At 38.7% G+C, this 14,733-nt stretch overlaps 1 protein-coding gene across 1 annotated transcript in view; it reads right to left on the bottom strand.

The window, feature by feature from the left end:
• MED12L (mediator complex subunit 12L) overlaps positions 1–14,733 on the bottom strand; it is a 313,159-nt gene that overhangs the window by 265,112 nt on the left and 33,314 nt on the right. Inside the window, exons 3-4 of the mRNA XM_045539482.1 lie at positions 13,869–14,060; positions 9,254–9,413 (exon numbers count right to left, since the gene is read on the bottom strand). Coding sequence (XP_045395438.1) covers positions 9,254–9,413; positions 13,869–14,060 — 352 coding nt within the window. The remainder of the gene's footprint in view (positions 1–9,253; positions 9,414–13,868; positions 14,061–14,733) is intronic.

Below are 14,733 nucleotides of genomic sequence, written 5' to 3'. Positions count from 1 at the left end.
AGGGCCCAACTGAAAGAGCTCTCAATAGACAAAGCTGGAACAATTAGAGCAATAAAATATAGTATTATAATTCAAAGTATAAAATATCTATGAGTCCATGCTGATATAAATGCTTGAATGCGTGCATGAATGAATGAATGAACAGGTAGGGAGGGAGGGAGGGAGAGAGATAAAAGACAAATCTCCCATGCAGAAGTTTCCAAATACTATAAGTAGATACTCTGCCCTCAGGGAGAGGGATGCATAACTCCCCACTCCTTAAATGTAGACTGTGCACAATGACTTCCTTCCAGAGAGTACAGTGTAGACAGGGATGGGTGGCGGAAGTGACTTTATAATGGAGAAACCTGAAAAACACTACCTCAGACAGGTGACCAAGGTTAACATCAGCTATCATGAGTCATGGTGATAGTAAGTAGCCTTGATGTAACATGATGAGAACGGCATTTGACTCCCATAGTCTTTCCCCCAACAACCCACAATCCCAGTCTAATCATGAGAAAAACATCAGACAAATTCTAATAGAGGGTCATCCTACAATATACCTGATTAGTACTCCTCAAAACTGTCAAAAACTGAGATGATGTCACAGCCAAGAGAAGCCTAGGGAGACATGACAACTAAATATAATGTGATATCCTGGATGGGATCCTGGCATAGAAAAAGGTCATTAGGTAAAAATGAAGGAAATCTGGATAAAGTATGGACTGACATTAATAATAATAAATAATAGTCCATTAATTATGACAAATGTATCATATTAATGGAAGATGTTAATAATGGGGGGAACTGTGTGCAGGAGTGAGGCGAATACATGGGAACAACTCTGCACTATCTTTTCAATTTCTCTGTAAATCTAAAAATTTTTAAACAGTTTTTAAATTTAAAAAATGTTCAATGCATTTAACCTTTACATGCAATTAATTCCACCTTTACGAATCTACTCTGAAAATATACCTCAACAAATACAAAACATCACATAAAGTTACTCACTGAAATAGTGTAAATAGCAGACAAAAAAATGACTATAGACAATGCAAGTGTCGAACAGGGGACTGGCCAAATAAACCAAGGTACATGCACACAATGGGGGATGAAGATGCCATAAAAAGGAATGAAGATATCAAGCAATCTCCAGAATATTATTTAATTTTTTAAAAGGCAAGGTATGGAAAAGTATATATAGTATGCTAACTTCTGTGTAAGGAAAGAGGAGAAATAAGAAGATATATATATTTGCATATTTTTGCAAAAAATAAAAACTGGAAGATTTAACTGAAAACTATAATAATAAGAAATGATTACATATGAGGGGAGGCTGAAGGGAATGGTGTGAAATGGTGAAGACAGAAGCAAGACTTCTGCATATATCTTAACATAGTTTTGACTCTTGACTATGTCAAGGTACATATTTGAAATATGAAATTAGATCAAATAGGGAAACAAAATTAAACTCTAAAATGGAAAACAAATGTAAACAGTGTATCTTACTATACAGAGAGAATCATTTTAAGTAAGGTGGAATATATTCTAAAATTAAAAGGAACTACAAAAAAATTAAATTTCATAACTATTAATGTATCAAATTATTGTAATTCTGAAGCCAGTAAGTATCCACATTCATGTTACTGTTGATAGAAATCATTTGAATTGTTCACGTAATAGAAATGAGATAAATATAAAACTGAAGAAATAAAATATTTGTAATGTTAAAGATAAAGTGGAAATAGGAAAATAACCTTCCACATACATGCGTACTTGCACACGTTTCCATCCATCGATCCACTAACAGGACCTAGACACCACAACATCCCAGTAGCAATGAGCACCTTCAGCATCCAGATCTTGCTTTCCAAATACAGTCCCTACTAGAAAGAAGCAGGGTTCCTTAGAGAAATGGCTGTTTGTAGATCAGAGGCAGGAAAATTACAAGGTGAGCCTGGGGCATCTTTCTGTGCCAGAAAGCAAGGAGGTGTCCTACAACAAATGGCGTCATGTCAGAAGGATACAAAAGAGCTTGATGAGTCTCCCACTGGCCAACTTTGGAATACTTGGAACACAAAAATGAACAATGAGTATAACTGGTTGTAAAATACAGAATAAATCCATGAGCCCAATGACCAAAAATAAATTTTGAAAAAAAAATAAAAAAGAGAAATTCATTTTTCACCACTGGAGGTGCACTACAACAATTCTTACTCCAAAACTTGGAATCAAAGGAAAAGAATTTAGCATTTATTCTGCCTTTTTTTAAAGAAAGAACTATAATTTATCACAGTTGATGAGGGTAAGCCAGAAGCATACCAACATCTTGCCGTCCCCAATGAAATAACTATTCCAGGCTCAGTTCATCAACAGATGCTAAAACTTTCAGGTAAAAGATTGTTAGAAAATGGTATAATTGCAGGTGCCAAAGTTCTACCCCACTGGCCCCATTCCTTCCATTGGAGGAGGATTTTGACCAAATAGCCAGAGTTACCTCACCAATTAAAACCTACTTCTCACACCTAAGCAAAGCGTGAATTTTAAATGAAGCGTATACAAGCACTTCTGTCCAAACTTCAGGGTTATTTTCAGAGTAAACAGGCAGATATATCCTTTAGGACAAATGAGATATAAGGAACACTGTGAAAATGTGGAGGCAATCTTGACTTGAAACTAAACTAAACTAAACTAAAAGCTTGTCCCTGGAATCAAAAAAGTGAGTATGTAATGTCTTCAAGGATCCAAACTGAAAGTAAGCTGGTAGGCTTAGATAAGAAACCAGACTGTCAATTATGTGTTTAGCAGGGCTTATTTTTGCAGTCCAAATGGCTCAGTGAATGTCACAAATTAATTACCCACTGTGCAAGAAGGGTAGTTGTTTTTTCTTTATATTTTGGGGGTGATAAGGATAGTGGTTCCAAGAGTATAGTCAACCAAGAAGTCTCTCATCTGACTCAAATACCCAACCCCACAAAACCTCAGGTGGTACAGAGGAAATGACTGGGGGTAAACAGAGCTGTGCCCTTGGCAGTTTACCCACGAAGCATTTTAAGCTTCTCCTAATCTATCTGTTCTCCCCAGAAAGACCTCATGCGTGTGATACATCTTGTCACTTTTCACCACATTGAACACCCAATAATCCCAGTCAGAATGAAGGCTGCTCATCTTACAAGCAATTTCATATTTCTTTCTCCAGTTTCTAGGACACTCTGGACTTTGCTTTGCTCCTCCTGTTCCTCACAGCACCTGTGGGAATGAGAGTTTGGACTCCTCAGACGCTGCCCATAGCCACCAAGTCCTGCAGGCTGCTCCCTCCCTCGTCTTTCCCACTAGCAATGTCATTGCCTGCAGGGGTCCAGCCACCAGCGACCATCGTCCCAGCTAGGAGTAGGTGCAAACACCTTCTCGTGGCATGACCCCGGGCGCGGATCCAGCTCCATCTAGGCCAGCAAGTTACTTAACTTCTCTGAGACTCAGGTCCCTCATACCCAAAATGGAATAATAAAACCTACAGTGCAAGCTTGTTATAACGATTACAGATCCTGTCTGTAAAGTTCCCAGCACAGTGTACAAAATAATCAATAAATACTGGCTGGTAATAACAGTAGGCCAAAAGCAGCTGTAGCATATTATTACTGGTCTACATTCACTGTGTGCCAATCACTGTTCTAAACACTTTAGAGGTATTGACTCATTGCATTTTTAAAAGTTACTGTCGCTTATCCCCATTTTACAGACAAACTGAGGGAGTGTTGTAACAGTAACAGCAATAATAAGCCCTTCCATGGCTCCTATCAACCGGAGCCAAAACTTGAAATCAAAAGAAAAGAATTTAGCATTTATTCTGCCTTTTTTTTTAAAGAAAGAACTATAATTTATCAGTTGATGAGAGTAAGCGAGAAGTATACCAACATCTTGCCCAAGTATCCCACTCTGGCAAACGCGCCTTCACACAGCCTTTCAGCACCACTAGCTCATACTCAAGCTGAGGTTAAACCCTGGCAGTTCCACAAGTGAAACTATTTGTTGACCTATTTCTCTGCAGACACCATCCTTCTGCCAGAAATGCCTTTCCCTGAACAACATCCCACCCCCTTTAACTCTGTCCTCCTGGGAAAGCCCTCTTCTTTCAAAACTATATACCAAAGTCACTTCCTCCAAGAATCTCCCTCGGTGGCTTATTCCTCGAGAAGCCCCCTGCATTTCATTCATTTCACTTCCTTCCTTCTCTAACATTTGGTTTGGACACATGCCCCTCTTCCAAACTGGGAATACTGAGAGGGCAGTGACTACATTCTCCCTCCCTCTGTCCCTGCCACCAGCACAGCACCCAACACGGGCTTTGGGGCCTCGTCTGGACACTTAACACTGAGGGGCTTTGTGCACCATCTGCACATCACTGTCCTCATCTGTGAAAGGAGAACGAAATCGGAAAATGGAAATGGACAAAATATACACAGAACCCAGCAAACATTTACTAATGGAGTGGGGGACATGGGACCACTGTACACCACAGTAATCCCAGCAGAGAGACAAGGGGCCAATAAACCTGGTGAGGGATTGATGTTCTCACACAAGCCAAAAGAAAACACAGCCTCAGGTTCACTAGCAGGGGGGTACGGCATCCCCACGGCTGAAAAGCTTCCTCAAGCAACCCAGCTCATTTCCCACCACACACCAGGAGCTGATTCAACCTGGGAACGCACTGAGCACATAACCCTGCTTAACCCAGTGCCGGGGATTCCGCAAGTGCTCGGGAAATGCTAACTGTTACAGAGATAGCAATCATGATAGAAAATGCTGTCGTTATCATTAGTTGATTCAGCAACAATAAGACTCCTCACAGGGGAAATTCCTACAAATAAATGTACGAAGTTCGGTTTCTTACTATGAAGTCATATTTCCTAATCGGTTCAAAGACTTTCTTCAGTTTCATAACTTGATATGACTTTTACTTTTCAATTTTAAGTATTAACTAGCCTGCTTTAAATGCTTTTCTCTGGTGGGCTCAAAACTTTTAAGACAGCTAAACATTCTTATTCTCTTAAAACTGAAACGACTCTAAAAATATCCATCTGAAACCGAAAGTATTATTTTTGGTATACTTTCCCTCACGTAGCAACATCACCTATTTGATGGCACTTTCCAAATATCATGTCCACCTAAATCTCTTCTTTATTTTACTTTTTAGGTCTCACTAGGACTAAGAATTACAAACTCTTCTTTTGAGCTTCCCTAATTGATACTATTTAAAATTTCTGCCCTAACGTTCGGCTTTGTCCAAGTCAGATACTTCATTACCCAGTTTGAAGTTACACGTGAGACCTCACCCATAAACCCAAGGTGTCTCTGGCTTCTGGGTACACACTGTGCTTGGTAGATCTTTGCTGGCTGCAGCTCCCCAGGGCAGCAACCCATTTAATCTACATTTTAGATCTGTAACTCTCTGCGTAATGATAGTGAGGATCTCTGTGTTGCTTCCTTGTTGCTGTTAGCCCACTTAACTTTAGGAAAAACTCCTTTCAATAAAATGAAACAGCAGTGCTTTACAGCTCTGTTTCAATGCTGAATGTAGTAGGAACTGAAAATAAAACAGATGTTTCTACTGCAAAGGAATAAAAGCCATTTCTACTCAAAACACTTTACAAATCCTAAAAACAATCATCAAGACAACGAAGTCATAAAACCAATGACAGAAAAGGGTGACACTCAATAGTCAATCTTGCCCCAAACGTGCTGAATGATTCTTTCTGCTATCAAAGCCAGAACACAGAACCTGTTACTGCAAGTTAATCTTCTGAAGTGTATGTGATTTAATCCGATTCAACACATATATATGTGTGTACTTGCTTGGCTGTATCCCTTGCTTGGAGTGTGAAACTTGCTACAGTATAGCTACATCTACCCAGCCAAATGCTTCCACATATACTGTGTAATTTGCTTAAAGAAGCTGAAGAAGGTGCTGAAGACAAAATAGAGAGTATGAGGTACCAGGTGTAACAAGGTGACAGTAAAACAAGACCAAAGGGTAAAATAGTAACTTTGAAGTAGAAAATGTGGTAGACACCAGCTTACCCAAATGATCAAGGTGATCAACACTAGTATTGGGATAGGACACACTGAGAGGTTCACAGCATCACATCCATGATACTCCTACTGAAAGTGCATAATCCAAATCTAATCATGAGGAACTGGAGAAATGCAAATCAAGAGACATTCCACAAAATAACTGGCCTGTCCCTTTCAAAAATATCAAGACCAAAAAAAAGAAAGGCTGAAAAACTGTTCCAGATTAAAGACAACTAAAAAGACTTGACAAATGCAACAAGGACCCTGGACTGGATCAAGGTTAAGAAGACTGATATCTGGAGAGGCTGAGGACTCTGCTTTAACTCTACCCAGTCACCAGTGGCACACCTCAAAACAGTAAAGCCCAAAGCTCTTTCTGAAATGCTAGACCTAAGTAAGAAGTGAGAGGTGAACTTCTAAAATTCATGCATTTTAAAAATATTTTTGTATTTAGCCTTTAGCATTTCTTAGGTCAAAGCTTGTATACTCTACCATGAGAAAAAGTATTGTAGGCACTTGACCTTCATGGATTTAACATTCACAATTTTAAGCAGACATTGCTAATCATAAAAACCCATGAACTACAATGCTTTGTAAATAAACTGAGTCAAAAAACAGAATCAGGCTAGGCACGGTGGCACATGCTTGTAATCCCAGCTATTCTGGAGGCTGAGGTGGGAGCATTGCTTGAACCCAGGAGTTCAAGGCCAGCCTGGGCAACATAGCAAGAACCAGTCTCTACAAAAAATTTAAAAATTTGCCAGGCATGGTGGCATGAAGCTGTAGTCCCAGCTACTCGGGAACGGATCAGTTGAGCCCAGGAGTGATCCTGAGTGCAGTCAGCTATGGGGGTGCCACTGCATTGCAGCCTGGGTGGCAGAGCAAGAACTTGTCTCAAAAAAGAAAAAAAAAAAGAATTCTGTATGTTATGTGGCTTATGAAGGAAGAGGGACTACAGCTAGTGAGTGAACCTAGTCGTCCATTCATTATGGGTGTGCAAATAATAAAAATTTTAACTTTTTATAGGAGAAGAAAATAATCCCAAGAACCAACTGGTCACAGTGATAAAAAATAAATGGTAAAAGTTTTCAGGCTCCAGTTTTATTTTGAAAGTAAAGCTGGCGGGCTTGTTAACAGACTGAATATAGGGTTTTGAGAGAAAGATAAAAGCTCAGAATAACAGTATGGCTTTTACTCTTATCCACCCAATAGCTGCATATGACATTTGCTAAGAAAGAAAAGTCAAAAGAAGGAATAAGTACAGGGATGGCAAGAAATCAAGGTTTTGATTTGATACGCATTATGTTTTAGATGCCTACTACTCATCAATGTAAAAGTGGCTAGTAAGCAACTGGATATCCAGGTTCTCGGGAGAAGTGGTAATAAATCCAATGGAGATATAGATATGCGTACAGATATGTGAAGAATGGGGTGTGTGTGTGTGTGTAAATATATATATATATATATATATATATATATATATATATATAGAGAGAGAGAGAGAGAGAGAGAGAGAGAGAGGCTGAATGAATGAAACTCCAAGAAGGATAACATGGGAGAGGAGGGAGAAGAGAAACTTGAACATATGGTGTCTACTCTGGCATCATTTGAAAATTTTGTAACAACAATATATTACTTTAGTAATGAAAGATATTTCTTTTGTTTTCCCCTAAATAAAATAATAAGCTGAGGAGGGGGGAAAATTCAACTCAGACAGATAAACAAAAGACTACCATGAAAACAATACTCAGAGATAACCATTGTTAACTTTGTGGATTATTGCCTCTCAGGTTTATTTCCTAGAGATTTCTTTTTTTAAATACAGTTCATTTTTGCCTGTTTCAACACATATGAAATAATGCTGAACTCAAAGGTGGCAGCCATGGAACTCAGATCACAATTTTTCCTTTTAAGTTTTCATGCTTTTAGAATGGAGGCTCCACTCTCCAGTTCATCAGGGCCCCCCTACCACATCCAACCACTTTACACCCCAGCTCATTTATTAGGGTACCACCTGGCATCTGAGGACATTTGCACTTTCTGTCCCTGCTCCTCAGAGCTTTGCGATTGGGTTCTCCCTTGTAAAACCATAAGCGTGTTTCCATTTCATAAAGAATTATTTGTAAATGTAATCTTTAAATGAACAGCTTTATATGTAATTTTCTACACACACTTCTAATTTAGCATCATATCCTTCATAAAGTATGCCTTAGCATCCCCTCAAGCAGTCACTCTTTAGTAACCAATACAATGAGGACTCTGACCCAAAATAGTTTCCCTTCAGTTTGTTCAGCAAATATTTACCACGGGCCAGCATAATTCTGGACGGTGGGAAATAAGACAGACAAAGCCCCTGCCCTTACATTTTAGTGTATAAAAGAGAGGGACCAGATTTTGAAAAATGCTGAAGATAATTTTAGATAGTGAAAAGTGCTGTGAATAAAATAACATGTGAGAAAATAACCAGGAGCAGAGGGAGAAGAAAGAGAGAATGCCGTTTAGCTAGGTGGCCAGAGAAAGCCTCGTGAGGAAATGACATTTAAGCCAAAGCCTCAGTGAAGAGACGGAGGCACACAAACACCATAGAGAAGAGCAAGCAGGCCCAAGGAACAGGAAACACAGAAGCCCTGGGAAGGGAAGGAGCTGGACATGCTGGAGGGACAGCAGGCAGGCAGTGTGGCTGGCACATCGTAGGGAGGGAGGGCAAACCATGGATGACCTCACTGGCCACAGTAAAGAACCTGGATCTTTATTCCAACTATAATAAGAAATTATCATAAAGTTATAAATAGAGACACAGTATGATCTCATTTAGGCTTGGGGATAAATATGGTAGCTATGTAGAGACTAGAACGTAAGGAGAAAAAGTAACAGCAGACAGATCCGTTAGGAGGCCACAACTACATCCAGCCAGGAGATAATGGTGGCTTGAACCAGCATTTCAATAGTTGTGGTGGTGAAAAGTGTTCAGATTCAAGATACGTTTTGGAGGTAATATCACTAGGACTCACTGATAGAATCAGGATTCTGGCACTGGGGGAACAAAGAACAGCTCCCCTACCTATGTTATGAGTGACTTTTTGTCTCACCATAGACATTCTCAGCGCTCACCATGCTGGGTTGTGTCCAGAGGGTACAGGCAATAATTACTTGTAGAATCAATAATGAAATGTAAAACACATTGTATCATCTCACTTACCCAAATTGGGATCAGTAGGCTGACGTTTCTTAATTTTAGCTTCAGATATAGCAGAATAATAGGCACAAGTCATCTTGATCAGCCACGTTGCTCGAACCATGGGCACAGAATATTTAGCTAGATATGCAAAAACATCCTCTTTTTTACTAAGGATGGGAACCTAAGAAGAAATAACATAGCATATTTATAATAATCAAATACTGCATTCATCAATTAGACAAACCTAAAGAAAGGAGAAGCAAAAAAAAAAAAGGCTATAAGTTACCTACTGGCTATAAGAAAGTATATACTTAATGGATTTTCAAATAGTGCGTGCAGTTAAAAGAAAAAAGAAACATTTTAAGCCAATTTTCATTAAGAAAAATGAACCAAAACTATGTTTAGCACAATGGCAAAACAGTTTCATCAGTTATGCTTTCTTACTTTAAAAACACATTATTTTCAAATTCCCACATGCTGAGAGCTACTCATCAACAGAGCGGAGAAAAATAATTTCATGACAGCCCTCCAAAGGATTTCTCAAATTGGAAGGGACAGATCAAGTGAAAAATTGTCCCCACTCTATATTTTATCCAAGAACGTTTTTTTGTATAAAGCTTCTGACTAACATTTCATAAGAGTAACAATTTCCAGAAAGCTTCTAAAAGTAGTTAACCCAACACTTAAAATAGAGGCTAAAAAATGACGGATCAGTGAATCTGCCTAATAAACACTGAGCTACAAATAGCTGGATAATTAATTCACTGGCTAAAAGTAGGCACTTGAGGCAGTTAATTATTTCTTCCAGACCACAAAGGTACTACTTAGCAAATTAGTATCCCAATGTACCACTGAATGGTTTGAAAGAGTTAATTCATTCCTCTAGCACCCCTCATAAATACTCTAGGAATAGCCCATTCATCTATTTAACCTATTCAATATATGAATATAAAGAAAAACAGTGAACAAAGGCTATGTTAGCTGTGATGCAGCAGGATGGGAGCAACCAGACTGGGAGGTGAGGACACGCCAGCACCAGGGATGACCTCCTCCATGCTCCATTCCTGGGCCTGTCCTGTTTCTAAAGCCCTTCACGCCCAGGCTCTTCATTCAAGAGCTGTGATAAGACCAACCCTATCCACCCCCACAATACTTACAAGGATAGAGCAAAATAATTACATGTATCAAAATTATAACAATTATTTTGTTGCCAGTTCCAAGGATTTCTCCATGACAGCCAAAGTGGCCCCGGACTTGACCCTTTGTTTAGAGGATCCTGAACACCACAACCACGGATATCAAGAGCCCTGGTCTTTCTGCCCCGAACTCTTAATTTTGTGTTGAAAATCAAGGCTTCAAACTGGCTAACTGATGCACATAGCATGCCATTTTTCCCATAGTTAACCAAATCCTCACTTATACAGTGGATTTAGTGCACGATGTTCCAAATTTGACTATTCACACACTTGGTACAAAGTATGATCCTAAAATTAAAAGATAAGTAATTTTTGTATATGTCCCCTGAAAACAAGCTATTTCACTCAGTCTTACCAAAGAAACATCAAGCTGTTTCAATGCTGAAGGAAAGGCTGCCTGGGTTGGACACTGAGATGTAGTTTCATGGGCAACTGAAGAGACTTTTTGATCACGTACAGTCGCTGCCTTGGGTGCTGACTTCAGAACACAGCCCCCATGACAGAGGTGATTACACAGCTCAAGTACAACTAAAAGGGAGATGAAAATCACACGGGCCAAAGCTAGAAGGCTCCCTCTCTGCAGACTACATATATTTTAACAAAAAAAGACACAATTTAACAAGAAAACTTCCTGAAAATTTAGCTTACAAGGCACATCTCTCATGGCTATCATTTAAGTCAGGGACAAGAAAAGCACAGGGTTAAATATTCAGTTCAAGACCTGAGCTGCTGCCTTTCACTAGAACATACAGTATGGTGTCAGCAGGCTAAACTCTAGCTGTCAAGGTGAGACTGCCTCTCATTCAGAGGGGCCAAAAGGTTTTAAGTCGAGGCCTAAAACATAAGCAAATGCAAAGTAAAGTTAGCACCGCCAAAGAATCACTACTAGTAGTATCTTTCATAGGTGCCTAAAGGATTTCTTTTTAATAGCAACTGATAGGAGAAAAAAATAAAACATTTAAACGTGAAATGTTTAGATGAAACAGCAAACAAACTTAGTCTTGGATCCTACATTACTAAGAGCACAACACAAACCTCTCGTTCACTGCCCATACTGGCAGAATACTAAGAAAACCGGTTGATTCAAACCAAGGGCTTTAGAATTCAAATGAACATAAGTGAAGAAAGTTATTCGATTAAGAAAGAAGACACATATTGATGGTTTTGTCAAATCCACAGTTTGGGCCGATTCAGAAAGGAAAAAATGTTCACCCTGACTAAAGTATGTCTTCCTCACAGTGCTGGATTCCATTATCTTCGGTAAAGAAACCATCTGACTTTAAATTGTAGCTGAAAGTAGGAAATCAGCGGGCAGCTATTTGGTTTCTAAATCAAGCTAGAGCTGCATCTAAGTACCCAGAGAAAATTAAGACACCTAGCATGTGCCGGCTGTCCTCGTACCACCCTTCCCCTCGGATGCACATTACCATCAGCATCCTCTGCTAAGCAAGGGTTCACAGGCAAAAGGAAATTCCACAGACCACAGTAATCGAGCCAATTGAAGTGAACAGGTAAGTACTAGTCAACTGTTCAAGACCTAGAAGAACATCCCTAGATGTAAGATGTCTCCTTTTCCAAACCAATCTACAATCACAATTGCGTTCAAAGGTCCTGTACAGCCCTCTCTGTGGCTAAACACTTGGAGCACTGTGGAGCTTTATAGTAACAGAAAACCAGGTCCAGAAACATGATCCATCCCATAAAGGAAACCATTGTGAACTCCAGATAAGAGCTTGAAGATGACTCAGGATTTTAGCAGGTAAATAGAGGTTTTCTGCCTTAAGCCAAATGAATACAAGAAATTAAAAAAGTATTTGAACTTTCTAATAGGATGAACATAGAGAGAATGTAATTCTTTGTACAACTCTGAAAGAGCTTTCACGAGCTCAAGAAGATGATATGCTGAGGAGGGGAGGGGGGGTACTCTGGAAATGCCCAAGAAATGAATACTTCAAGATATATTCAATGGTTTTATAAAGAAAACATCTTTTAAATTTGCAAGGAATTAACATCAGGGCTTACCTGAGTAACACCTGACTTGGCCAGAGGCAGCTCCTAATAAAGAAAGAAGAACAATGGCTAATACACTGCACCATAATTCAGCTCCCTCCTAAAAGATGAGAGACCACTCTATCCCTGGAGCAAGGGCATCAACTCCACGCTAGTATTCACTTTCAGAAAACATCGAAAAAATGCGTTCTAAAAGTTTATAAAAAAGGAAAATTTATTATAAAAAGATAGATGCCAGGCTGACAACATTGAGAATGTAAACTGTTAGTCAAAAGCCATCAAATATTGAAGGACGCCCTATGACTTATATGGCCTTCAGATACAATTCACAGGCCACAGTGGTACCACAAAGTAAATTTTCATCCCTGGAAAAGAAGTCCTATACAGTTCAGCCTGGGTTGAGACAGCGGCACTAACTGAATGGTAAGAGGTAGTTATACTGACTGTTATTATGCTTTTTAAGGATTTCATTTGCCTTTAACCACTGAAATCTATGCAAGGCAATATGATGTTATGACATTAATGCAAATAAAGCCAGTGGAAGCTACAGGAAGTATTTTTAAAGAGTTCTTTAGAAAATAACAAGCAAATATACAAAGGAGCTCTCCTATAAACTGGGCCTATACCAAGCTGGTAATGAACACTTAATACTAGGAACAGAAGATAGGTACCCCTAAAACTAAAGGGCTTCAGGGGAAATGAGAAAAGACCCCTGGGATTATTTTGAAGGTGTGCAAGAAGTCAAAGATCAAGACTAAGAGGGAAGTTTCTAGATTCTTACCTAAATTTCAAAAAGATATCTTATATTATTTGGACTATAAGACTGTTGAATCTGCCTATTATTTCCCACTTCAGGAAAATGACCAAAGGCAAAGATTTTAAAAGAACCTCCCACACACACCCCCACTGAAAAAGCAGGAAGCTATGAATAAACCTGCCCATTTTGTTCTAAAACTTTTTCAAAGAGCAAGCACACACAGAATCACAATCTTTATCTCACTTGGTAGGAAGGAGATTTAGCTTGAAGCATGTGAATGGGTACTTTTAAAGACAAGAAAATAACCTCAAAGCAAAGATCTTTTTAACAAATCTTGGATCTCCTGACATAAGAAAACTGAAAATGTAATAGAAAAGGAAACGAAATCTTATTGCCTGTTCTTGATTTAAAAATCTTGTCTACCTAAAGTCCACATAAACAGCTCGCTATGTGGAATGTTTAAGTTGACAGATGTCCTTGGCAACACAGGAAATCAAAATAAAGGGGAAACCAGCACACCGGCAGCACACCTGTGATGCTGTATGCCTGCCATTCAGGCTTCCACTTTCAGAAAGAATTGGGGGAAAAGAAATACACACTTGAATGTTATCTCCAACAACTAGCTCCATTTTTGTAAGACCATAATTTAAAAAATGTAAGAAATACTTGATACCTTTTTGGCCAAAATAGCAAGTGGTTTATTTCCTGCTAAGTCAGAAAACCAACTATGAATTGCACTCTGGGATCGAGCAGTAACCAGCCAATAATTATCTTTCGCATTAACTTGTGGTTTCTTCTTTCCGGTGTCCTGGAAGGTGTTAAGCTTGAGTTTCTCAGCTAATATGCTGCTAAAATAAGCTCCAATCTATAGAAAGAGGAAACAAAGAAAAAATTTAAAACAGTAAGTATCTTAGTACTGTATATTAGTATTTTATCTTCATTGTTTTCATTGAAAATCTTCATACATCCGATCAGGAAATAAGTTGGTAATTTAAGTCCTTGAAGCCAAGAGCTGTGATTAATACTAACATGTTGCAAAAGCTCACATCACTTTTGTTCCACTATTAACAAGTATAGTAGTTCAAGGAAAAATAAGAGCCCTTGGAAATCTCTGGTAAGACGAAATTAACTACATCCTGAATAAATTTCAAGAGAATGGGTTCTGCTTTAATCCTTCAGCTGTACTTTTTCATACCACACACTGGTCAGGAAGAGAATGTTTTTCCTGAGAGGTGTTACATACAAGAAGAGAAAGTCTAGTAATCACACAGTAATCATTCCTTTTCTTGTTTCATTTTAATGGCACATATTTTTATAGAGGAAACTCTGTATTTATACCCAATGCTTTTTTAAAAAAGTCTAGAGAAATTTAATTTATTTAAATGACAAATCACAAAAGGTTCAATTAAATTGGTATTCATCATTTTTGATTGGGCTGCCAATTTCATGAATACAAAGGTTTCAGGAGAAAGCTGATGTTACTTGCTCTAAATGGGGAAAACTGGCAAAAGGAGCTTCTGTGAATTACTATATCATTT

Source organism: Lemur catta, chromosome 1 (assembly GCF_020740605.2).
Source record: "Lemur catta isolate mLemCat1 chromosome 1, mLemCat1.pri, whole genome shotgun sequence".
NCBI lineage: Eukaryota > Metazoa > Chordata > Mammalia > Primates > Lemuridae > Lemur > Lemur catta.
Note: the sequence above shows the minus strand (reverse complement) of the source record. Positions and strands in the feature narration are given on the sequence as shown.